Source organism: Alexandromys fortis, unplaced genomic scaffold, assembly GCF_014885135.2.
Source record: "Alexandromys fortis isolate MF-2015 unplaced genomic scaffold, M_Fortis_MF-2015_v1.1 scaffold_25, whole genome shotgun sequence".
Lineage (NCBI taxonomy): Eukaryota > Metazoa > Chordata > Mammalia > Rodentia > Cricetidae > Alexandromys > Alexandromys fortis.
This window is the reverse complement of record NW_026067904.1, coordinates 10,639,411-10,664,580: the sequence shown is the minus strand read 5'-3', so window position 1 is coordinate 10,664,580 and position 25,170 is coordinate 10,639,411. Positions and strand designations below refer to the sequence as shown.

At 45.7% G+C, this 25,170-nt stretch overlaps 2 protein-coding genes across 2 annotated transcripts in view; one reads left to right on the top strand and one right to left on the bottom strand.

The window, feature by feature from the left end:
• The window catches only part of Slc39a6 (solute carrier family 39 member 6), a 22,777-nt gene extending 2,383 nt beyond the window's left edge, over window positions 1-20,394 (bottom strand). The window contains exons 1-9 of the mRNA XM_050134863.1: window positions 19,898-20,394; window positions 17,369-18,226; window positions 15,822-16,005; window positions 14,616-14,785; window positions 12,974-13,189; window positions 7,934-8,039; window positions 3,555-3,932; window positions 2,184-2,264; window positions 458-648 (exon numbers count right to left, since the gene is read on the bottom strand). Of these exons, the coding sequence (XP_049990820.1) occupies window positions 458-648; window positions 2,184-2,264; window positions 3,555-3,932; window positions 7,934-8,039; window positions 12,974-13,189; window positions 14,616-14,785; window positions 15,822-16,005; window positions 17,369-18,217 (2,175 nt within the window). The 5' untranslated portion in view covers window positions 18,218-18,226; window positions 19,898-20,394. The remainder of the gene's footprint in view (window positions 1-457; window positions 649-2,183; window positions 2,265-3,554; window positions 3,933-7,933; window positions 8,040-12,973; window positions 13,190-14,615; window positions 14,786-15,821; window positions 16,006-17,368; window positions 18,227-19,897) is intronic.
• Window positions 20,395-20,551: 157 nt separating this feature from the next.
• The window catches only part of Elp2 (elongator acetyltransferase complex subunit 2), a 40,694-nt gene continuing 36,075 nt past the window's right edge, over window positions 20,552-25,170 (top strand). The window contains exons 1-2 of the mRNA XM_050134862.1: window positions 20,552-20,738; window positions 23,979-24,057. Of these exons, the coding sequence (XP_049990819.1) occupies window positions 20,601-20,738; window positions 23,979-24,057 (217 nt within the window). The 5' untranslated portion in view covers window positions 20,552-20,600. The remainder of the gene's footprint in view (window positions 20,739-23,978; window positions 24,058-25,170) is intronic.

The following is a 25,170-nucleotide window of genomic DNA, read 5'->3' as shown; positions in this document are numbered from 1 at the left end:
AAAAAAAAAAAAAAAAAAAAAAAAAAAAAAAAAAAAAAAAAAAAAAAAAAAAAAAAAAAAAAAAAAAAAAAAAAAAAAAAAAAAAAAGAAAAGAAAAGAAAAGAAAAGAAAAAAAAAGGTAAAACAAGGGATAAGTTTTCTTGTGTTTGGGGATTCAGGATCCCTCTGACCACTGGAATCTAACACCATTTTTGCAATGAATTTTTTTAATTAGAAAAAAGATTTATTTTTATTTATGTATATGTGGGTTTGTGCTTGTACATTGCCTGCAGAGGCCAGAAGAGGGGGTCAGATCCCCTGGAGCTGACTTGTAGGATGTGGGTACCCAACCATAGTCCTCTAGGAAGAATAGTATGTACTCTTAGCAGCTCAGCCATCCCTCCAGACCCTGCAATAATTTTTACAGAACACAATCCTGTTTTACTTAGTCAGTGCCCTCTGATTTCTGGAAACTCACCATGTCAACCAGAGCGACGTACATGAACAAGCCAGCAGTGAGCGCAAATACCCACATAGACACATTTTCCGCATAGTGCCCGATGAATATCCCTGTTGCCATCCCAAGATACGCCAGCATGGCCGACAGGGCGTTATAGAGCACAGCCTGCTTGACGGTCATGCCGGCCTTGAGCAAAACAGCAAAGTCACCTGTACCAGAAAACAAAAAAAAGATTTTTCTCCAGGGGAATAAAAAGAAAGAAAATACCCAGGGCTAGAACAGAATTAGTGAGTGTAGTCACCTCACAGTTCTACAAACTAAACAATTATTTTATCCCATATCTTCTGAAGGCTTCTTCTATGCCAGGGATGACGAGCAAGTCTACTGCTGTATTCTTGCACTGTCTTCAAGGGGGCTGACGCTGGAGGTGCAGGCAGGAGCAGCAGGAGTCCAGTTATCCCCAGCTTAAGGCTAACTTGGGCTACATGAGACCCAATCTCAAAAACACTAAAACAAACAACAATAAGAAAACAACGGGCAATAGAGAGGAGGGCGGTGTAGAACTCACACGGTCGGCAACTGATAAAGGAAACACCTAACTAAGAGCACCTGGAGACAGAAATGGCTAAGAAACTTCACAGGGCAGGAAGGACTGAGAGAGGGGAAGGAGGGGGAGACAGGCTTACATAAGCATGTGCCAGCAATGGGAGGCCTTCTGAATGGCTGGAGACACGACAGGAACAAAAGTGAAAATAGTGTCAGTGTTTGTGAATGAACATATGCCCGCCCATGAGACATACCCGGACATGAACTGGAATCCACACAAGGGAGGAAGTTCTCAAATTGTAGTACAACTCAAGTACAACTTATCAACTCCTCTCTTTCAGCTCCAAGACATCACATCGTCTGTGTGTGTGTGTGTGTGTGTGCACAAGCACCTGCATAGGGACTCAAGGTCAGAAGAGAGGGTCAGCTTTCCTGTCTCTATCAGTTTCTACTTTATTCCGTGGAGGCAGTCTCTCACTGAACCTCGAGTCAGGTTGGCGGTCAGTGAGCCCCAATAAGCCTCCTGTCTCCACGCTCCACTAGGTTACAGAAACACACCCGCATGCTGGGTCTGAGCTCAGGTCCTCATGCTTGCACAGCCAGTGCTCTTGCCCACTGACCCATCAATCAAGAGCCTGTTTTTAGGTATTGGGACTAAATACCTAGGCTGTCACGCATTCTAGGTAAGTGCTCTACCGAGAGTTACCTACCACACAAGCTAACTCTCTTAGCTTAAGAAGTGTTCCTCTATGTGCTGTAGTTTTCTTTTGGGGGTAGTGGTGCTGGTGGTGGGAGACAGGGTCATGTAGCCCAGGCTGGCCTCAAACCATATGGCTGAGGATGACCTCGAACTCCTGATCCTCCTGCCTTTACCTCCCCAGTGCTGGGATGAGTCAAGCATACCCTACTGAAGAACCACAACCACTCATGTTCCCAGTGTGCCAGCACAGAAAGAGACTTGGTAAAGGAAGAAGGGGCCCAGGTACCACTGAACAAACCCTTGCAGGCATGGTGTACTCGTAGGGTCCAAAATCCGGCTGGAAAGAAATGTGTGTCCAGTGAGAAAGAAAGGCAGTCAGATGAGCAGACAGCGGGAAGGCTCAGGTTAGGAGGGCGTCAGCTACAGCGCTCTGCACCCGAGCACTGAGAACAGTACAGCTCATTCTCACAGCAAAGGCAGTCCACAGGCTTCTCTTACCTAGTTCATGAGGCAGTTCATGACAGAACACAGCAACAGAGGTGCTTAGCCCACTGGACAGGCCCTCAGTGAAAGCGGCACCTGTGTAAATAAAGTCAAGAATAGCTGGGCCGGGCATTTTGAAATCTTGCAGTAGACAAAAATAATGGAAAAACAATGGTGTTAAATTTTGGCTGTGTATAAACACCATCTTCCTAGCTCAACCTCTATATTCTTACTAAAATAAAACAGCTACAAGCTGAGCGTGGTGACACATATCTTTAATTGTAGGACTTAGAGGAAGAGGCACGAGGATCTCCGTGAGTTTGAAGCCAGCCTGGTCTACATTGGGACCTCCAAGTCAGCCAGAGCTAAGAGAGACCCTGTATCAATATATAAACACGTATTTATTTTGTGTGCGACTATGGCACTTGTGAGGTCTGAGGACAACTTGTGGGAAAGGGGCTCTCCTTTCCTCACGTGGATGCTGGGAATGGCACTGAGGTGGCAGGTTTGGCCGCAAATGCTTTTACCTCTGTGCCATCTCACTGGCCCCAACCTCTATCTTCTAAGAATCTCACAGCACATCTCACTGGGCCTAGATTCCCCTGGGAAGCACAGCATATGTGATGGGGAAGCAGAGGTTCAACTGTCCAGCAGTGAACAGGTATCTACAAACTGGAGAAGGGAATGCTCTCATAGAAAACACGGGTCTGAGAATATAAACTAGATTAGAGGAAAGCCCTCTTCAGCCAGAGTACATAAGCTCTTCACTGGCCTCAGGGGAGTTTATGCGGTCACCAGACTTGTGCGCATGCATCCTTTTTCTCTTCTACAAGGAGACCCAAGACACAGCCCCTCCCCTTTAAAAAGCTAATTCCTCCTGCTGACCGATTACCTACCAGCTGTGCATGGCCTAATTCCCAGTAGAACTCTCAATTATGGTACAAGGATTTAACTTTGTCCTTTCCTTTGTCCAAGTAAATTCCTTCATCACGGAAAAGACCCGACCTCAGAGGGGACATGCATATACACAAGATGCCTCCCACACACTTCATGTTTAAAGGATAAAACACTGTTTTGTGTTTGTGATGCAAGGGCTGGGACCAGAGCTCATGCACACTGTGTAACTGCTTCAGCACCACTGAGCTAGAGCCCCAGCTAAGAGCAACCATTGGTAAGGACAACTTAGGCCGTAGGTGAGGTACAGATCCTAGACTGTCTTGTAGCACACTTTACTAAATACTTTGTTGTCAAAGAGTAAACAAAAAAACTTCTTGATAATTTTGGAAGTCAACATCCTCACCTAAACTAACCTATTTTAAACTTGAATGAACATTTAATGAGCTATTTCCAGGCCAACCAGCAAGGACCAGCAATGCAGCAGCATACCAATTGCAAGGCCGTCACTGAAATTGTGCAGCCCGTCGCCCATGATCACCATCCAGGCCAATGTGGCAATGCCGGCATCCTTTAGCTCCTCTCGCGAGTAGCGCTGGCTGTGGCTGTGAGGGTGGTGGTTCTGGTGGTGGTGGTGGTGTAGAATATGATGGTAGTCGTGATGGTGGTGAATGAGGTCATCTGACTGGCCCAGTGTATCATGGAAGTGTGAATGGCACTTGTTCTTGCAGCCCCTGGGCACGTACTCATTGTAGACTTCTTGTGGGTGTGCGTGGGCTATCATAACCTCTTCTTCTTCCAACATTGTTGGCTGCTGGGAATCAAAGGGGGAGGGCTCCTGGGAGTCTGCTTGTAGATAGCTTTCAGGTCCTAGAGATAAACACAAAGAACGTTGGGGGCTTTGTTGATGTCCCACCGATGGCTGATCATCATCTCAGGGCCTGGTAGCCCTCAGACCTGCAGGATTATGCAACAGAGCTCTGTTGATGAGGAACGCCAACAGGCTCGACGGAATTCTTCAAAGGAAACATATCACATGTTAAGAAGGGGTTTCAGTGCATAGTTCTAGGATTTATTGTTAAGTTTAGATTTTAATTACACTTATTTTAGCTTGCATGGGGGTTGGCACATGGCCATGGCATGTATGTGGAGGTTGGAAGACAACTGTCTGGAGCTGTCTTTCATCAAGTGTGTCACAGACTGAGGACTGAACTCGGATGGCCACACTTGACATCAGCACCTTGTCAGCTAAGCCGTCCATCTCACTGGCCCTACTTCCTCTTGGTTCCTCTTTCTATCTCATTTTTCCAATTAGTATATTAATGACTTTTTTGTTTTGTTTTTCCAGAGAGGGTTTCTCTGTGTAACAGATTTGGCTGTCCTGAAACTGGCTTTGTAGATCAGGCTGACCTCAAATTCACAGATATTTGACTGTCTCTGCCTTCCGAGTACTGGGATTAATGGGCGTGTGCCACCACTGCCTGGCTTAATGCTTATTTTTAATTACAGGTAAAATTTCAAAACTGTAAATGCATGTTGATTTACAACTGGTTAGAGTATGCTTGTTCTCAAAATGGTAAAAAGCTACTGCTTTTTTTTTGTCCATTTATTCACTTTCTCTGACTTTTCTGCCCAATTATGCAACTGTTATGATTACGACTAAAGAGAATGGATAATACTATCACAAATTAGAAACTGAAAATAAAAATTAAAAATCTCTGTCAAATTATCCACAGCCCATTTGAAACTCAATCCACTTCAGATGGGCTCTGCTCTGCTCTTCCTTTGTGTCAGTGAGTCAGGATTTGCAACTGTCATAAACTGAAAGGCGAGAGAAGAAGGGGATCTCATCTCAACTCATCCAAGCTCTAAAGTCAAGACATAAAACACAGAATTTCAGCTTATAAAATTATCTGCAGTGCCTGGGTGGCCTGCCTGTGATCCGTGACAGTGACTGAACAGAGTCCTCTGGGTAAGAGAAAGGGATGTGTATGGTGGACATTTTCATTCCATTCTGTTTTTTTTTTTTTTTTTTTTTTTGAGACATGGCTTTGAACTCACAGAAATCCATCTGCCTCTGCCTCCCGAGTGTTGGGATTAAAGGTGTGTCCCACCCAGTTTTTTTTTTTTTTTTTTTAAATCTGCATTAGTGTTTTGGCACTGGGCTTCAGGTCCCCTGGAACTGGAGTTACAGACAGTTGTGATCTGCCATGTAGGTGCTGGGAGTTGAGCCCGCGTCCTCTAGAAGAGCAGACACTGAGCTGAACCACTTAACCACTGAACCATTGCTCCAGCCAACCCTCTCCAACACATTTTTAAAGTCCTTCTTGCAGTTCCTATATGATTTTGAAGCTGGGATTATTAAAGTTTCCAGTCCCAACAAAGGCACTCTGCAGACCACCAGTCACGGGGCAGGCGCAGCTCTCTGCTCTCATGGGAAGAAAGGTCCCCTTCCTAGCTATCTAGGGCAGAGGATTCAAGGGGGAGTGGCCAAGGCTTTGGAAGAGAAGGGTCCAGATTCACCAACAGCCAGGCACAGAAGTTATTTTTTTTTTCCTTTGGTTGTTTAAGACAAGGCTCCACGCGGCCCAGGATAGCCTTGAATTATTAAGTAGTTGAGGTTGACTTTGAACTCCTGATGCCTGTCAACACTTCTAAAGTGCTGGGATTACAGGCCTGCATAAATCCTTTTTTGTTGTTGTTTTTGTTTTTTGAGACTGGGTTTCTCTGTGTAGCCCTGGTTGTCCTGGAACTCTCTCCTTGACCAAGATGGCCTTGCACGAAAAGATGCCCTTCCCGAGCGCACTGCCACAGCTGCCACCACCACCTGGCTTTACGCGGTGCTGGGAATGGAACCCAGGGCTTCATGAATGCTAGGCAAGAACTACCAATGCAGCTACATCCTCCCCGAGTAAAAGGCTTTAAACATCAGTACTCCACAACTGCCCTCCTGATTATCCCTTAATATCTTCTGCTTCCTTGTATTTGAAAAGATGAGTTTTTCTTTTCATTAAAAAAAAAATCATATGCTGCTGGAAGGTGGTGGCGCATGCCTCTAATTCCGGCAGCTGGGAGGCAGAGGCAGGCAGGTCTCTGTGAGTTCAAGATGGAATGGATCGAGTTCCAACACAGTCAGGGCTGTTACACAGAGAAAGCCTGTCTTGAAAAAAACCAAAATTAACAACAAACAAAAGAAAGTATAGACCTATCAGCTGGCTTCCTATTTATTACGTGACAAAATTCAAGGAAAACAACAAGATAACCTTAATAACTTTATCATCATCACCAAGAAACATTTATTGGCTGGGCTTGGTGGCTCTTACGTCTACATTGATTATCTGCTTGGACAAAGGAAAGGAAACCAGCAGTAAGGCTACTCTTCCTCCTGTACACTGTTACCAATTTGTGGGGAGCATCCCTGACCTTCTTTCTGATCCTATGATTACAAATGTCACTGGATTCCATTCAGAACACTGCAGACAGACCAGTTCCAGAGAAGAGCCAATGTTGCAGTTGCTCTTTTGAGAAAAAGAGCATGCTGGAAAACGCAGGGTGAACTAAAAAGCTTACCCGCAAGATCAGTGTTTTCTTTCCTCTTAGTCAGTGGCTATCTGTTGAGCTCCTATCCCTTGGTAAGTATTCTATGGTTAAGTATTCTGGATTGTTTATTTGTCTTAGAGTTCTGCTATGTAGCCCAGGGTGGTCCCACACTCCTAATCCTCCTGTCTCAAACACCTAAATGCCAGGATTATTGCCATTCCAGCTGTTCTGGCGGCCTTATGGGGATACAGGGAAACATTAGAACACATCTACCTTTAAGAAGTTAGTTGACTCTAGTGATACAAGTATAAATTTGTGAAAATCCCTAAAACTATATTTAAAACTGTGACTCATTTTAAATGAGTAGAAAGGAAAGACTAGACGTCTCTTTCATCAACCAAGAGGAAGTTCACTTGTCTGTCTGTAAGAAGGGTACTTCCCTTTCCAAAGACTCATGACCCATTAAGATATCCTGGAACTCAACGTGACGCTAAGCAGCCCTCACCATGGTCTCATACGGCCCCATTTCAGTTCAGTTCTCACTTCAGAAGGAAGGGAGAGTGTCACCGTATTCACACTAAGCTCCTGGAGGCATAGTGTGGGGGGCACGCAACTGAGGCTTGGAACTAAGACCCCCAAGGCTTATGGTCCCTCACAGCAGGAGGCACTGGAGGGGTGTTGGCCTCTTGCCTGAGATTCTGGTCAGCTGTATGGAATATCTGCACACGGCTTTAGGATCTCTGGAAGGGGTAGAGTATATGAAGAGTGGAGTGTTAACTGAAGGAGACTCCATCTATACAGCCATGGGAACTGTCATTCACACTGGGTGAGATTGTTAGGGGGCTTGGCTGCTTTGGGGCTACCCATGTTCCCATAAGTCAAATACGCCCATTAATTCCCCAATTTAGGCTCCGGTAAACCCAAACTTGGGTTTGTCATTGGCACCGTCTTTGGCATTTGTTTCTATTTCCCCAGGGAAAGAATTCATAAAACAGACCTTCACACATGGCCCCCCGAGCAGTGACTGCCTGTGGCAGTTCCGTAGGACTCAAGGAGAAGCATGGAGGAAGGCCTTCGACACACTGCTCACCTGAGCTCAGTTCTGTATCTCAGAACAAATAACCAGGGTTTCTGTTAGTCTGAGGTCACCGGAGCTGTCCTCAGGAGACTACCCTGCTTCATCCTGAAGAGCACTCATGGCCTGGGCTAGCCCAGTCTTGATTGCGGTGTGTGGTGGGGAGGGCCCTGTGAGCTCGCTGCAGCAGTGAAGAGGGAGAGGAGGAAATGACACACGCAGCAGAGGTCACCCGCACGAGTGCCGGAAGACTTACGTTCACCTGCGTCCACCTTCTCCTCATTTGTGGACAGCTGAGACTCGTATTTCGACAGCTGCTTCTTAATCTCCACATCTTCATCGCTTTCAGGTTTCTTTTGGTTCTGTAACAGGAAGAGCAACGTTCTGAAACATCTGCTCCGCATATGTGGACAGCTCTCAATACAGCTGGGGCTCAGCACTAGAGAACTTGCCTAACTCCCACCAATCAAGAGCCAGGGAAGCAAAAGGCAGAAAGGCAACAGCACTGGCACACCTCCAGGAAACAAAAGCCATCCAAGAACAGGGCCTTGGACTTGCTTGTTTAGCACCCAGTATGAACTTCTGGCTGTAAAAATTTTAAAAAGGCAAAAAAGTCTGAGTAGAGAGAAAAACCACCGTTAATCTTCCTGTGTGGCCTGCACCAGCCACTGTAGTGTGGGCTCACACAGTCAGTGTTAGAAACGCGCTCTCCTGGGGCACAGGAGGACTCAAGATGATGCACAATGTGGATGTTAATGCTAACCAGATCCTGGTGATTCATCCATACGTTAAACCAACAAACTCGACCTGTGTTATGCATTTAGGGATAGTCACAACCACTTCCTTCTGGCGTGGTAACCTCTGGGTATTGAAACCTACACTTTTCATATTTTGTTATATACAGATTGAAGTACTTTTCCTTAATAAAACACCTTTAACATTAAAAATTTAGTTTTCATTTATATGTCTGTGAGCATGTGTCGAGAGAAGTCAGGTAAGGGCACTGGAGCTAGAGGTGGGGTCTGAGGCCCAAACTCCACTCATCTACAAGAGCAATAAGTGCTCTAACCACTGGGCCATGTCCCTAGTTCCGGTGTTTTCTCAAGTATTTATGGTTTAGCCTTGAAATTATCAGCGGACTTTTTTCAAAAACCTCGATCCTTTCTTGTACATTTTGTGTGGTAATGGGGGTGGAACCCAGGTCCTCATGCATGCTAGAGCTAGACAAGTACTACCTCTGAGCTAGTCCATCAGAGTTCTCTCTCTCTCTCTCTCTATGTCAGGTTTCCATATGAGCTAAGGCTGTAAACACTCCTGCGCTAGGCTCCCTGTGTGAGTCTGAGCAACGTTTATTTTGCAGAGGTCTCACTGAACAATCAAGCCTGTGTGTTAGCTATTTATTTATGTTGAAGACAGTATTTTTAATTACGGAAATTATCAAATGAATAATATTTATTATTTGCATTACATTTAAATGAGCAAGACAGACCTAGTCACTACTGTCCTGCAACTGCTCCCCAGAGGACAGGAGCTTTAAGGCAGATGACGAATATGCAATTCTTTGCTTACAATCGTTGATACATTTGATAAACACTGATACATTTGAAAACCACAGGGTGCTATCAGAATGCATAACAACTCTTCAAAAATGCAGTAGTTCAACCAAAATGTAAGGGCGAGCAGGACTCTGGAGTGAAGGACAGTGAGGCAGTGTTCTAGGTAGTTTTTGAAATAGAGGGAGGGCCGGGCGGTGGTGGCGCATGCCTTTAATCCCAGCACTTGGGAGGCAGAGGCAGGCGGATCTCTGTGAGTTCGAGACCAGCCTGGTCTACAAGAGCTAGTTCCAGGACAGGCTCCAAAACCACAGAGAAACCCTGTCTCGNAAAAACCAAAAAAAAAAAAAAAAAAAAAAAAAAAAAATAGAGGGAGGGCCCCCAAACAGCAACGATCTGGCTCTTTCCTGGAACTAAATGAAATTCATGATAATACGGGAGGACTCTCTCTGGAAGGTGGCTGGTTTAGAGTGCAAGCTTCCGTGACTGCAGGAGGCCAGGTAGCACAGAGCATGCTGGGAGTGGCCTCTGTCTACAGGGCAATGGGAAGTCCCTGGAGGATTCTGAGCAGAGGTATAGAGCACAGCCTGTTCTGTGTAAATACAGAAGGCAGGAGAAATGGAAACTGTGGGCAGGCTGGGTGGGAAGGGGAGACAACTTAGGCCTGCACAAGAAGGACAGCAAAAATGGCTGGGGAAAGAGAAAGACTGCGGACATATTGAATAAAGCTGGGTCTGGATGGGGACGGTGGGTGCGACAATGGATGCTGTGCTTCTCAGAGCTTTCACCAGCTGCAAGGACGCGCGAGGTCGAACTGCGGTAAAGGTCTAACTATACAGAGTGAGCACAAGCAGCAAGTCTCAATGAAATGCAGATTTCCCACAGACATGATGCCAGGTGACTGACTACATCTGACTCCAGGACACAGCTTGGACTCCTCAGAGAAAACACACTCTTTGTATTTGCTGGAGCTGGAGCTACAGGTGGCTGGAAGCTGTCCTACGTGGACGCTGGACAACAAGCTTGGGCTTTCCCTAAGACAGCCTACACTCTTTATGTGCTCTCTAGCGCCATGATCTCACATATACTGGCTTTTCCAGACAGTTTCTCTATGTATCCCTGGCTGTCCTTGATCTCAGAGATCTACCTGCCTCCACTTCCCAAGTGGTAGGATTAAAGGCATACACCACCACTGCCTGGCCTCATGATCATATTTTTTTTTTTTTTGGTTTTTCGAGACAGGGTTTCTCTGTAGCAGCTTTGGAGCCTGTCCTGGAACCCCCTTTGTAGACCAGGCTGGCCTCGAACTCACAGAGATCCTCCTGCCTCTGCCTCCCAAGTGCTGGGATTAAAGGCGTGCACCACCACCGCCCGGCCCATGATCATATTTTTAAAGCTAAGAATAATTCAAAAGGATATAAAGAAACAGAGCATGTCTTTCAACCAGTCTAAGTGCAGCAATGGAAACAGTCACAGGGAACATAATTTCAGTCATTAAAATGAAGTGGTTGAGCTGGAAAATTGGCTCGGAGGTTAAAAGCATGTGTTACCTTTGCAGAGGACCTGGGTTCAACTCCCAACACCCACATGGTGGCTCACAACCACCGGTAGCTCCAGTCCCAGGGAATCTGAGGCCTTCTTCTGATTTCTACAGGCACCAAGAACACATATGGCACACATACATACATGCAGGCAAAGTATTCATACATACAAAATAATAAAATCTTTTTAAAATTCAATAAAAAAGAAAAGAATGACAAAACTATTCTTTCATTTGTGCTGTCTTTTGAGACAGGGTGTCACATAGCCCAGGCTGGCCTCAAACTTGATATGTAAATGAGGATGACCCTGAGATTTTAATCCTTCTGCCCCCACCTTGTAGGTGCTGTGATTATGAGCATGTGACATCATGCGCAGCTCAGAAGAAGCTATTTCTATTTACTTCTTCCTGCAAACGTCAGTCCATTAAACAGAGGGTTCATATTTGTAATATATGATTTTTTAAAATTCTGCTATTTTTATCCCCCCCCCCCCAAACAGGGTTTCTCTGTGTAAGGGCCCTACCTGTCCTGGAACTTGCTCCATAGACCAGGGTGGCCTTGAACTCACAGAGACCTGCCTGCCTCTGACTCCTGAGTGCTGGGATTAAAGGAGTGCACCACTAGCTGAAAATGCCTTTTTAAAGCAAGAGTCTCACTATATAGTCCAGAATGTCATGAAATTCAATTATGTAGTTAAGGTTGGCATTAAACTCAAGACACTCCACCCTCCAACACCTGAGCATGTGGATCACAGATGTATGTTGCCCTGCCCTGCCCAGCTCAGCATAGGAAGGTTTCGAAGTGTAAGATCCCTAAGGGTAAACAGGATGGAGGCTGCGGCACTTCTGTTCACAGAGCGCGAGTTTCCCACAGTGGGCCTGATGCGCAGTCAGGGCCAGCTACATTTAATTTTCAGACTTTTCCATGCCAGCTCTGCTGGTTGTATAATTGCACAACTTAATTACATGTTGCTCAAACTCTGAAATGACAGTGAGGATAGGAACTTCTATGAAAACAGAAGCTGAATGCATTTTAAAAAGATTCAAAGGTAAGTTCCCACAGAGTCTAATTAATGTAAAGTGTCCACGGTTTAAAATACAATACTTTCAAAATCTAACATGTATGTTCAGAATAGCTCTTTAAGTATATAACCTCTTGCTCAATCTTAGAGAAAATGAAGTTGGATATTGTAGATGAGCTACGGCACAGGTATAAAAAAAAAAAGACATGGAACTCACGTGACCCACTTAAAAAAGACCCAGGACTCACGTGACCTAAAGAAGTTCTGACTCAGTGGACGAGCTCTCGTCTGGTCTGCTGGGATCACAGTCAGCGCCAGGCTTGCTGTACTCATCACTGTGAGAGCTCCTCTGCCAGTCTTCTGACCGGGCTGCCTGATCACATCAGATTAGGGGCAGAACACCTTATGACTGAAAGTATCATTATCAGAAACAACCTCTACTTGGCTTTGGGATAATTTATGATCCAGTTTGCAAAGGCTACACTTGTAAGTCATGTATCCTTTGAAACACAGCAGAACCACAGCTAGAGTGCAATTAATTTAAAACCAATGACCATTTAGTCATAGTGTCCCATATACTGACCATATATCCATAACACCAGGCCTCTGCTTTGGGTTCGGTCGCATACATACAGACCTTTAGCCTTTTCCTTCCTATTCCCCAAGAGATACAAGGAATAAAGAAGAACAGAAACTCAGGGTTGGGCTAGGAGACGGCTCAGTTGGTTAAACTGACTGCTACGCAACCACAAGGACCTGAGTTTAGATAATCAGAACCCCAAAACTGCATGCGATGGCGTGTGCCTGCTATCCTAACGCTGAGGACACAAAGACACGAGGCTTCCGGCTTCCTAGCCTAGTAGGCAAGCTCCAGGCTTGGCAGAGACCTGTCTCAAATAATAAGGTGGAGAGAGACCGAGGAAGACACTGATGTTAACCTTTGGACTCTATTCTAACACATGTGCTCAGAAGGCGGACAGGCCAGCTGCTCCCTCCAGGTTATCAAGACACAGAGCTTCTATCCGAACACCTGTGGGAACAAAAGCATCCCATCCTTAAGGGTACTGAATGCCTCTCACACAAAGATCACAGATTTTGGGCAGGCTAGGCTAACGACAGCCAGGATGCCACTCTAAGCGCGTGCCTGATGTACAGCGAGCCTTCAGTACCTGCAGCCTTACCTTCTTTTTCTTATCTTTAAACTGCTTGATGAGCGTGAGGACGTGCTCCACAAGAAACATGAAATACAAGCCTCCTAGAGCGGTCAGACCTTTCCATGTGGAATCAAAATAGCTTTCTTCTATGTTCTCAGCCGACAGGTGACTGAACAGTGGGCCTCTTTTCATTTCCATCGCTGGTTCTTCGTGGCTATGACTGTGGTGGTGACTTGCATGAGACTGAAAGTGAAATAACACAGTTTCATATGTCAGAAGAACTGCCAAATATGAAATCATTAAGCAATTAATGGAATAGTTTTGAGTTGAGGAGGCACTGAAAAAATAAAGATGAAGAGCGCTAGCTACTCAGAGCTTCGTGGATGCTACCTGCTACGCACTAATAAAGGCAGATACATTCCATAGTGACCATCATAACTTAGAATTTTCTCAGTGTCTGATGTGTTACCATGGCTCAATTAACACAGACTTCATATCACGCAGTATCTATTACTTACAGGTACCACTTAGAGGTTCACACAGGTTCATCAGATCAGCCCTGTGAGAAGCCTAGTCAGGACGGAGGGGTGAGTCCTGTAGGTATCTGAGAACCTGGGCACTGCATCTGCCGCCTGTGGCAGAGTAGAGCAGTAACTAGCTGATGCTACTTATGACAGGAAACCAATTGGGTGTGCAGCATCCTAATCAGAGCCACGGGGTCTCTGCTATGCACTTCCAGAGTTGGTATGCCTAAATACCTGCCACTTTGTAGTCAGAGAGACAGCCACTCAGAACAGCTTTCATTTTGAATCCGATATGAGATTGCCAGTGTTCTTTGAAGGAGTAACTTTCCCTTTCTACCAAACTGAAAATCTCTATGTCAATTTTTCTTTGTTCAGGGCTGTGATTGAAGCCAGGGCTTGCTTTATTTCAGGCAGGTGCTCTACCACTAAGGGATATCCTCAGCCCTCTACGATAAATGAAAAAAGTGACCTCCACGTATTTCCTGCTTGTGAATTATCCCAAATACTTAATAAAAGGTAAATTCACTTTATCAGGCCTGTATGTTGAAAAATTCATGCCAGGTGGTAGTGGTACATGTCTTTAATCCCTGTACTTGGATCTCTGAGATCAAGGTCAGCCTTGTCTAGTGATCGAGTTCCAGTACATTCAGGGATACAGAGATAAACCCTGTCTTGGACCACCCCCACCCCTCGACAGCCCCCAAAATTCATTCAGGTCAAGGAGTATCAATCTTCAAACACACAAATCCAACCCTGAGGAAGACCTCTCAGTTTCGTGGCCGCGAGAACGGGCACACACTTTAATCTGTGGCAACAACAGGAAGCAAGCGGCTCCCCCTGTGGCAGGAGTCCCAATGCTTCAGATCCGAGCAGGATTTTTCTTCTTTAATTAGTGAGTTCAAAAAGCTTAGCCTGATTTGGCAGTCTCTAACAGACAGAAACAAAAACCAGCCAAACAAAAGTCTCACCACCATGTACTAAAATCTTGCATAAGTTACCAAATACACTTTAAGACCAACTTTTCAAAACAAAAATTCTAACTCCTGAAAATACCAACACAGCGAGCCCGAGTGTAAACCCAACACTTGTACTTTTAATGTGCGAGGCTAAAATGCGGCAGGGGATGGACATATCACAGAACTTACGTGTGGGAGAAGATGTAACAGAGCGTCTCCACTCAGAGTCCCGACCGCCAGCGCCACAAGGAAGCTCAGCAGGAACTTGAAAAACACCCGGTTCATGAGAGGCACCAAGATGACCCCCAGCAGAGACAGGAAACTGATGATGGAAATGGCTATGAAGCCACCAAGCCAGGCTGGCAAACCAATCAGAACAGAAGGAAGTCATGTGATTTGTAAACTGAGAGGTTTCCTACCAGGGCGTTAAACAGCAGGTGAGCACAAAGCAGCTGCATTCAGGCATCCCCACTGTAATCTTGCTGCAGGCCCTGACAGAGAATCTTATACACAAATAAAGAGACTTCAAGATAAGGAAGGTAAATCTAGTGGAAAATTTATTTTTTTTGAGACAGGATCTTACTATGTGGCCTTGGCTGGCCTGGAATTCATAGAGATCCACCTGCCTCTGCCTCCAGAGTGCTGGGATTACAAGTGTGTCCTACCATGCTTGGTTTTAGTGGAAAAATCTTTAAATGGGGATTAAAGGAAAAGAAAAAGTTACAAGGATGAACTCTGCCTTACTTGGGACCCAAGTGGGGCTTTCACTGCTAGAACAGCTAAGCTATGAAACAGGAGAGGGAGGCAAAGTGGGAACTCACTAATTTCCTCAGCAAACAAAACATTCGTTTCTTCCCCAGTATAATACTCTTCCTCCCTGTTCCCTTCCCTTCCTTACTTTGTAGTCTCTATGTAGACCATGGTGGCTTTGAACGCATGATCCCCCTTTCTCAGCTTCTTCAATGCTGAGATTAACAGCTCTTGGCATACGAGGCTTTATTTGTTTAAAAACACACTTTTATTTTGTGAATTTGTGTGGGCTTTACATATGTCTGTGTACCACATGCATGCAGGAGCCTTCACAAGTCTGAAGAGGGCACTGGATTCACTGGAACTGGAGTTACAGATGGGTGTGAGCCACCCCGTGGGTACTAGGAACTGAACCAGGTCCTCTGCAAGAGAAGTCAGTGGTTTTAACCACTGAGCCATCCCTACCGCCGTGTCTTTTTAAAGGAGCCAAATGTACTTTTAAAATTTATATTCAGAACATTCAGGGCACAGAGTAACAAGATTTTGTATCTAGAGCTACAGTGAAAAATAGTCTTGAATATAAAGAGAAGTACAAAGTAAGTAGATCTACTAAAAACTGTTCTTATGTCACAAAGGTAGATTTACCTATTTGTAAAGAATAGGTCTTTTGAGGGATTTCCGCCTTCTTCTCACTTGCTGTATGAATCAGACAGGACCGAGCATCAATTTGGTTGATGATGGCCGGGCAGAGATAGTTAAACTCTGTTGCATTCAACATAACATGGATGTTCATGCCATGGGATGTCAGCAGCTTTGTTGCATTGAAGCACTGAAGGACAAGACAGTAAAAAAAAAAAAAAATCACAGAAAGAAATTCCCACTAGGAGACTCCAAAATGTAGTCTGACTCATCACCCTGAAGCTCTACTAAAGCTACTTTGTTGATAAAATTAATGCAAGTTAAAATCCGCTTTGCTTTCAGCACTTTGGAATTTGCCTCCAGTAGCCTGAAGAAGATACTATGTCACAATTATATATGTCATTCTCCCCTGACCACATCACAAGTCACCAAGGGAGCAAACCTCCTGTGGAAGAGCTTGGGGATGAGTGGAGATTCACAAGCCTGTTAACTCATTGTATACAGCTATTAAGGAAACGAGCTTTAATTTCGAAATGGGGTTCATTAGAGATTGAGAAATAGGTTCTGGGACTAACGCTCTCCGCTCTCCGACTTGGCCCAAACACGCCCAAGACATGTTGCTCCTCCTGCTATGACACCCCTTGCAAAAACTCAGCTCAGTTCTGTGTACGTGCTTGGCAGAGTGATTCTCCGCAATGAGAGATTTTTAAATTATACAGATGACTCTTGCAGAGGGCAATGCTGGTTAATAAAGCAAACCTGTCCCAGCAGGCAGATGCATTCAACAGTTTAATTGGATGACGAGCTTAGTTTGAAGAGAAACTCCTCTACGCAATTTAGCACCCCCCACTCCACTCTGCCCCCCAAAAAAGCTTATCTGGTTATAGTATCTGTTTCTCATCTTCTACAAAGATATTTCAGACTCACTAGCAACTCTTCACCAACACTACTCAGAACAACTTCATTACCAGTGCTGCTATGGCCCATTCCTATGGTTACCCCAAACTTCGGTCATGTACTGGCTTGAATGAAGCACCTACATTCCGGTCATTAGAGACTGACAACTAATGCTCCCCCCCCCATACTCATTTAGCCAAAGTAAATTATGTAGCACAGGAAAGGTTTATTCTAGAAAAGTCACATAACCTGGGAACTGCACTACCTGACATCCCCCGTCAACTTGCTCTAACTTCAATCCCTCCACAAGCCACTGCTGGGAGACACACAGGTGCTCTTGCGTTTGTAGCACCATAACCTTGCCTTTCCCTAAAACATGGAGTCTAATTCCTGCTTCTTCAGACCCCCCACTGTCTATATATTAATATTAACTTTCTCCACAATTAAGCCTGGCATCCTTTTATAGTTATTATAGTTATAATAAACTCATTCTCCTGGATAGCCAGTCCTCAAGCACGTCCACAACATTCTGCACAGTGTGAGCCCAGCTGAGAAGGAAGAAAAGCTCCCCCTTGCATAACTGTTTTATTTTATTTCACACTCATCCCTGGAGGGGACAAACAGGTGCATTAAATATTGCACAGCATTTATCTTACCTCCTGAATATTGTCATTTGTGTTCCGTGAATACATAAAGCTCTTTCTGGGCTCACTCCCAGACTCGTTGCTTTTCCTACTAGCTAGCCGGCTCAGTCGGCCCACTCGGCTCTTCTCTGTGATGCTGGGTGGGGTAGAAGGGTTTACATCTTTGGGGCGTTTGCCACGTTTCGGAGTCGCTACAGTCTCTAGGAAGTGAGTTCCTTCAGAGACAGAGTTGTACACGGCTGAGGTTACTTCGCTTGTGCTCACACCCTCTTTGGCATTCCTTCTACCATTCACACGTTCTGGTGGGTGAGAGCCTTTCCCCTGGCTGGTTCTAGTTTTACCTGAATTATCAGAGTCATGATCTGGGCAAAAGGCTTTCCGATTGTTTTTGCCACCAGCAGCGTGACTGCGGCGGGAATGGCGCTCATGGTCAACGTGGTGCTCATGGTCGACGTGATGCTCGTGGTCAGTGTGATGCTCGTGGTCGGCATGGTGTTCATGGTCACTGTGATGCTCATGGTCAGCGTGGTGCTCGTGGTCGGCGTGGTGCTCGTGGTCGGCGTGATGCTCATGCTCATGGTGTATGTGGACTTTTTTAATCTTATCTATGCCTATATTCTGAAGCAATTTTCTGAACCCTTCAACTGACAAGGAGTCATTCTCACCATAGCGGTAGAAAAGCTGTTGCAGATAATGTCGCTGCATGGTAACCGCCAGGTCCACATTAATGCCAGACTCCCAATTTAAATTAATTTTCTCAGTGGTCTGAGAGAGAGCAACTGTTGATTGTAGTTCATGAAGGGGATTCGTGACCCAAAGGGTGAAGGTCAGAACCATGATTACAGATAAATTCCTGGCCATTGCACCTTCCTAGAAAAGATAAGGGGAAAAATTCTTTACCACACTTCTAAAACAATTTAAGAAACTTCATGCTAAAAACTGATGCCGAATTACACCGTCAACATTCACACAGCACTGTTTGTTCTGAAGCAGGAAAGGATGAGGTAGTGTGGAGACACAGAGAACCAGGAGCCTGAGTCTCCCCCTACAGGCCCACACACCTGGAGCAAAGGCAGGACAGTCATATGAAAACAGACAATAATTAGTTCTGCAAAAGCAGCAGCAGGAGGAAAAGATCCACGTGCTCACAGACATGCCTCCGCTTCTCACTGAGCTGAGGACTACAGCTCAAAACCAAACCTAAGGGCTTCTACCATCATAAATAGAAAAGGCAAAGAGTCAGAAAAACTAGAGCCAACAGCCTCAATTGACACTTGGGAATTTTTAAAAATGGTTTCATTTTCTTTGGACACACATTCATGTCCTTTATTTCCACCCTACATGATTTTACCAAGTTATTGTTGTGTGAATCGAGTTATTTTCTATCCATCTTCAGATTGGAGCACACACACACACACACACACACACACACACACACACACAAAGCGATCTCTGCACCCCGACTCAGCAATGAATCAGACCTGATTTCACGTCAGTGCATTGAGATTTCCCAAGTTTTCTGAACGACTGCATAATAACAGTTCTTTGAAAAAGTGAGTTAAGCTTAGTGAAAACACACTACATTGTTCTTCAATTGCTACACATTAGCTAGAGAATGTTTTATCACATAATGTTGGGATTCAAGGCCTCTGCCTGAAGGAGGAGTCCCCATTCCTTCCCAAGTGGAAGTGGAGCTTGAAAAGCAAAGTTCAGTTAAGCAGAAGCAGTACAGTAGAGTCAGATCTTTGGATGGATGTTAAACCTATGTCTCTAGCAAACGACTCTGAGGGATTTTGAGCTATAGAGGGCAACAGACTACCATTTTTCAGCCTGTTCCTTGGCAGGTTCTCATGACCTCATCTGAATAGCCGGTAATATCTATGTGCAAGAAAGAACACACAGTGGAAGTGCTTGTTAAACTCCCCTGTTGCCCAAGTGCTGATTATCATACTAGACACCCAGGTAAATGGAGGCGTATACAAGCAGATAGAACCAGACTCCAGCAAACAATCTTCGGGGCCTCACATTTTGATAATTTCCGTGATAAGCAAAGAAGACCCGAGAAGAAATCATTCCCAAGGGGAGAGGTGCGTCACTAGATGGGTGGGGCAGATCTGGCCTTGAGCCAGAGGAAGATGCTGAGGGCCCGCAGACCGGTCCCCGGATCTCCTTTTAGGCCAAGTCTGCGTGCGTGTGCGTGTGTGTAAGAAACAAGCCACAAGAGGCCTTGAAAAAAGGGACAGTGGAGAAAAAGGAAAAGCGCACAAAGCTTGCTTGGGAGGGCTCCTGTAAGGAAACACGGTAGTAGCTTCTTTGAATGCGAGCGAAAAGTTAACACAGAAAGTCCCTAGTTTTGGGTCCCCAAGCCCACATGGGGACCCCAAGTTGGGAGGGGCAGCTATCCAGGGCGAATGGGGTTCGAGGTGGGGCCCTCGCAGCATCCACTCTCCGTTGCCCCGCTTGGTCCCAGCAGCCCTTCTCTGCGGACCCGGGCCTGCGGGGCTCCTTCCTGCCGTCCCGCTGCAGTCGTGAGGAACTCACCTCTCCCGGTGTCCCGCCGCCGGGTCCCGAGCGCAGGTTCCCCGAGGGCGGTCCGAGGGGGCTGGAAACCGGCTCGGCTCCGGTCTCCGAGAAGCCTTTACAGGGCACCGAGCAGCGGTGGAATCATGAGCCCGTCCACCCCTCGGCCCCAGGTTGCCGCGCCTCCTCCAAGCAGGACAATCGGTAATTACCGCCGCCGCCCGCTGCTAGCACCGTGGCGCACGCGCAGTGCAACTCCGGAGCCGGTCTGCAAAGACCGATCCGCTTTTCCGCGTGTTCTCAGACGCCACGGGCTCGCCGCGATGGAGGGGCGGGCGCGGGTCCTTTCTTCGAGCCCTTCCTCTCCACAGCCAGGACCGCGGCCCAGCCGGGTCCGCTGTGGACAGCTGAGTTGGATGGAACCGCCTCCGACCACGAGCTCCTCCGAGAGCGCCCCGCGTCCAGCGCTCGGGCCTGGCTCTAGCACGGAGAAGCGGTCGGAAAGATGCGCGAGGCGAGCAGAGGCTACGGGGTAGAACCACGCCAGCAGGCGGGGGCGTGGCCGGGAGGCGTGGCCTGCGGGGCTGGGCCGTCTTAGCCCCGCCCCGGCCCCTCGGAAATGCGGACCGGCTGGCGTCCGCTGGAGAAGCCGCTGCTTGCAAGAGTAGTTCCGCTCTGGAGCGGAAGTGCGCGGGAGTGTCTCGGCCACTGACCAGCTGGCATCATGGTGCCTCCTTTGCTGGAGGTGGCTCACGCGTTTTGCTGCCCGAACGGGGTTCGAGGAACTTTGAGTTGGAATTGCGGGCATGGAGGACTCCTGGCCTTCGGCACGTCCTGCTCCGTGGTTCTCTACGACCCTCAGGTACGAGGGATTAGGCGCGCGCACTACGGGCCTAGCTTGCAGGCCGACTACAGTTAAGGGGTCTAGGAGAGCCTCCCGAGGGGCCTGGACTCTGTCCTCTCCTGCGTGGCGCTGCCTCTACCTAGGGTGACCGTGGCCGTGACCCCCGAACTGAAACCCCAAGGACGGCATCTTTCTCAGAACCCTTAGAAAAATTGAAATTTAGGCGTGGGTTAAAGCCACACGCGGCATCTGAGTTCTTTGTTTTCCCACTATACTGTAAACGAGCTTACGCTGAATTGCAAAGAAATGTTACGGATATTTTAGATACGTGGATGCAGCATTTATTTATTTATTTCGGTTTTTCGAGGCAGGGTTCTCTGTAGCTTTGGAGCCTGTCCTGAATTGCAAAGAAATGCTACGGATATTTTAGATACGTGAATGCAGCACCTGTTTGTTTGTTTATTTATTTATTTATATATTTGGGTTTTTCGAGGCAGGGTTTGTCTGTACAGATATTTTAGATACGTGAATGCAGCATTTATTTATTTATTTATTTATTTATTTATTTGGGTTTTTCGAGGCAGGGTTTCTCTGTAGCTTTGGAGCATGTCCTGCAACTAGTTCTTGTACACCAGGCTGCCCGAACTCACAGAGATCTGCCTGCCTCTGCCTCCCAAGTGCTGGGATTAAAGGCGTGCGCTACCGCCGCCCGGTTGTGAATGCAGCTTTTAAAGAACTATGGGAAAAATAGCGGATGGGAGTCCTAAGCCCTGGTTATAAGGCAGAACTTAACCCATTTCTTGAAGATCAGCTAATTGTTTATTTCTTGTCAGTTTTCCTATTCAGCTTCTCAAGTGAGTAATGTATTCTACCGGAGTTATGAAACCTCGCCACCGTTTACTCTGGGGTGGTAAAAGTTAGAGTTGCATGGGTCCTGCGTCACAGTTGAAAGGCTGGAAACCAAAATGCAGCGCAGATGCCTGTCTCTGTTTCCTACAGTGCTGCATTGTTAACATTTGATTTGGAATTCCGTCTCCCTCAACTTTTGCAGATACAAGATTCTATATGAAAAAAATTTTAATTGCTTCCTCTTCCCTTTAGCATGCTCTTAGCTTTTCTCACCGTTATCCCTTTATCATACATTCTTGATTGGCAAGAAGAAGCATATCAAACCAAAGGTGAACTTTACACTGCCCATCAGCCAGTGGCGAACTAGGCCAGTAGAAGCCCATCTTCCAGCCGAAGGCAGTGGATTTGTTCCCATGCCTTCCATGACTTTTTGTTGCTGTTTGTTTCACTATGTAGCCTAGGCTGCATTGCCTCTGAAGCCACTTAGTTGAGGTTGCCTTCAGGCTTACCATGCCCTTGCCTTAGCCTCCCAGACGTTGAGACCACGGACCTGAGTCACCATTTCCACCTCTGTCACATTTTTTTTAATGATAACCTGATAGTACCAAGATTTTTTTTTTTTTTTTTTTTGAGACAGGGTTTCTATGTGTAACCCTGGCTATCCTGGAACTAGCTCTGTAGACCAGGCTGGCCTTGAACTCACAAAGATCCACTTGCTTCTGCATCCTGAGTGCTGGGCTTAAAGGTGCATGCCACCACCACCTGGCATGTTAGGAGATTTTTAACATACCGTTTGTTGAACACCCAAAATACTTTGTCAATACTTTGTCAAATATTTTCTGGTTGGGTACTTAATTTAGGGAATAGCAACACTTGAAATATGGGTCTGAAGAGATGGCTCCTAGCAGGTAAAGTGCTTCCCAAGCCAGCATGAGGACCTAAATTCACATCCCCCAGCACCCATGTCAAAACCAGGCGTGTCTGTGTGCATCTCACTCCAGGGCTTTCAAACCTCAGAGAGCTCATTTGTTAAATACATTTGTTTATGCACATTTACCTGTTCCTTTTTCCCAGCCGTGAGAAATTCTGTTTGGCATACAAGCAGGCATCAAGTCAGTGCTACTGGTAACAAACTTGGAAAGGGCTGTAATGAGACATCCTGTGAGGAGATTTTTAGCTGTGTGTGAAGTCATGCTGCCCAGGGGTAGCGGAGGATCTGACTGTAGAACTTGCAAGGATCCGATTTAGAAGAAGGTCTTTAGCAGTTGTGGCCTCATGACCTGTGCCACTGTCACTGGGGCTAAAGAACCTACCACTTGATTAACCATGAATTTATGTACATTAACTACAGATTTTTTTTTTCTTTTTAACCATCAACTTGGGCTGGAGAGATGGTTCAGTGGTTAGGAGCATTGGCTGCTCTTCCAGAGGACCCAGGTTCAGTTCTCAGCACCCACATGGTGTTATGCCCGTGTGGCAAGACCACCACAGAGCCAGTATTCAATGCAAACACAAAGGGGTTTAATTGATTACAACCCTAAGCTTGGACCACTGTCCATCACTCCGGTGTAGTAGGTGGAGGAGAGTGGTCTTGAATATTTACAGGTTAGGGTTTATATAAGGGAAAACCACAAGTGGGTCACAGCCTGGTCAGAGGGTCTTGGGGTAGCTGACATTTAACCTGATTCGTTATGGTGAGGGGAAGTACAGAACTGAAGAGTAAAGCAGTTAAAAATACATGTTCATGGTCGAAGCATGTAGTTAGTAGCTGTCATTAGCCATGTGGTTAGTGTCTATCATCAATCATATTCTTATCAGTTATACCCAGGGTGGAGTTCAACTCGTTTCGGAAACTTGGGGTCATGGAGAAGGCATAAGAGAAGTCTTAGTTTAGTTCAAATTTGACCCTCACAGTGGCAGCTCACAGCTGTCTGTAATTCCAGTTCCAGGGGATCCAACACCCAGACACACATACAGACAAAACATCAATGCACATGGGAAAAAAATTAAACCCTCTCTTAATGCAGCTTGGTAGTATTTTGCTGAGGACTATGACCCTCAAATGGGTAACTCAAGCCACAGTTAGAGGTTGATGGCTTGAAAGGCAACTCTGTTGATGGAATTCTGTTCTTTTTTTTTCTTTTTGATTTTTCGAGGCAGGGTTTCTCAGTTTAACAGTCCTAGCTGTCCTAGAACTAGCTCTTATAGACCAGGCTGGCCTTGAACTCACAAAGATCCACCTGCCTCTGCCTCTTGAGTGCTGGGATTAAAGGTGTGTGTCACCGCTCTCGAGCTGGAATTCTGTTCTTTTTTATTGCATCAAAATACTGACAGCTGATTTTTACTTATTTACCAATCCCTTTGTGTACTACATTCTAATGTACTAATTGATTTTTTTTTCCTCTAAAGAGAAGGGTAGTTGTCAACAATCTGAATGGTCACACCGCCCGAGTCAATTGCCTGGAGTGGATACGTAGACGGGATGGCAGTAAGTAGAAAGCCAAGAAGGCTGATCTCATGCTTTTTGAAAAATTACAGTTAGTAATTTTTTTCATTGTTATCTCTTAATTTATTATTTCCTTGATTGATGTATATTTGGAAAAAATGGTAGCTGGTCTATCCAGTGACTAGGTAGCTGACTAGTGTTTTTACTTGATAGCAGTTGAAGCATGGATACACCTATGCCCATAACCTTTGGTTGGAAAACCTGTGAGCAGGGCATAGGTGGAGACTGACAGTTGACTCAGTCTGTTTCAGCTGAAGATGGACTGCTGCTTAGTCCTTGTATGCCTGTTGCACTTGATAGTATAGTCTGGAAAGTAAGGGGTGGTACTGGATCAGAGGACCCTTGGTGATCTCAAGATGTGTGAGGTCCATGATGTTTTCATAATACTAGGAAGTGTATTCATTCACAGCTGTCATGAGTGTGCTGTGTGGTTTTTCTATCAGCCACATGATGTGTGACGCTGTAATAGACTAAATAGAGAAGCAAATATGAAATGTCAGCTGTTTTCTAATACAGTCGGACATTAAAGAGCCTTGTAGACATAGAAATGGTGCTTCTGTTCTTTTTAAAGTTTTTGTGGTTCTAATATTAGAATTCTTCAGCTTCCATGAAAATTCGCATTAACATATTTTGTATATAATTAAATTACTATTGCCAGTGTTCGTTGGTGGGGTTGGGTACATACCACAGTGCATGTGTAGAGTTGATTTTTCCACCTACCTTTTTGTGGGTTTGAGAATCAAACTCGGGTCTCTGGGTTTGTACAGCAGGTGCCTAAAATGTAATGAACCATCTTAACTGTGTCTTTGCTTGTTTGTTTTTTTAAGACTAGGTCTCACTGTGTCCTGGCTGGCCTAGAACTCACTATGTAGACCAGACTGGCCTCAAATCCACAGAGGTGCCCCTTCCTCTTCCTCTGGAGTGCTGGGGCTAAAGGCATGTGTTTCCATGCCCAACATCATTGTAGTTCTTAAATAAACTATTAAAAAATACTTTTTAAAAATTTTAATATTGATATATATAGCCCACATTAAAAGCTTCTTAGGGGTTCTTCGAATTCTGTTTTTTTTTTTTTTTTTTTTTTTTTTTTTTTTT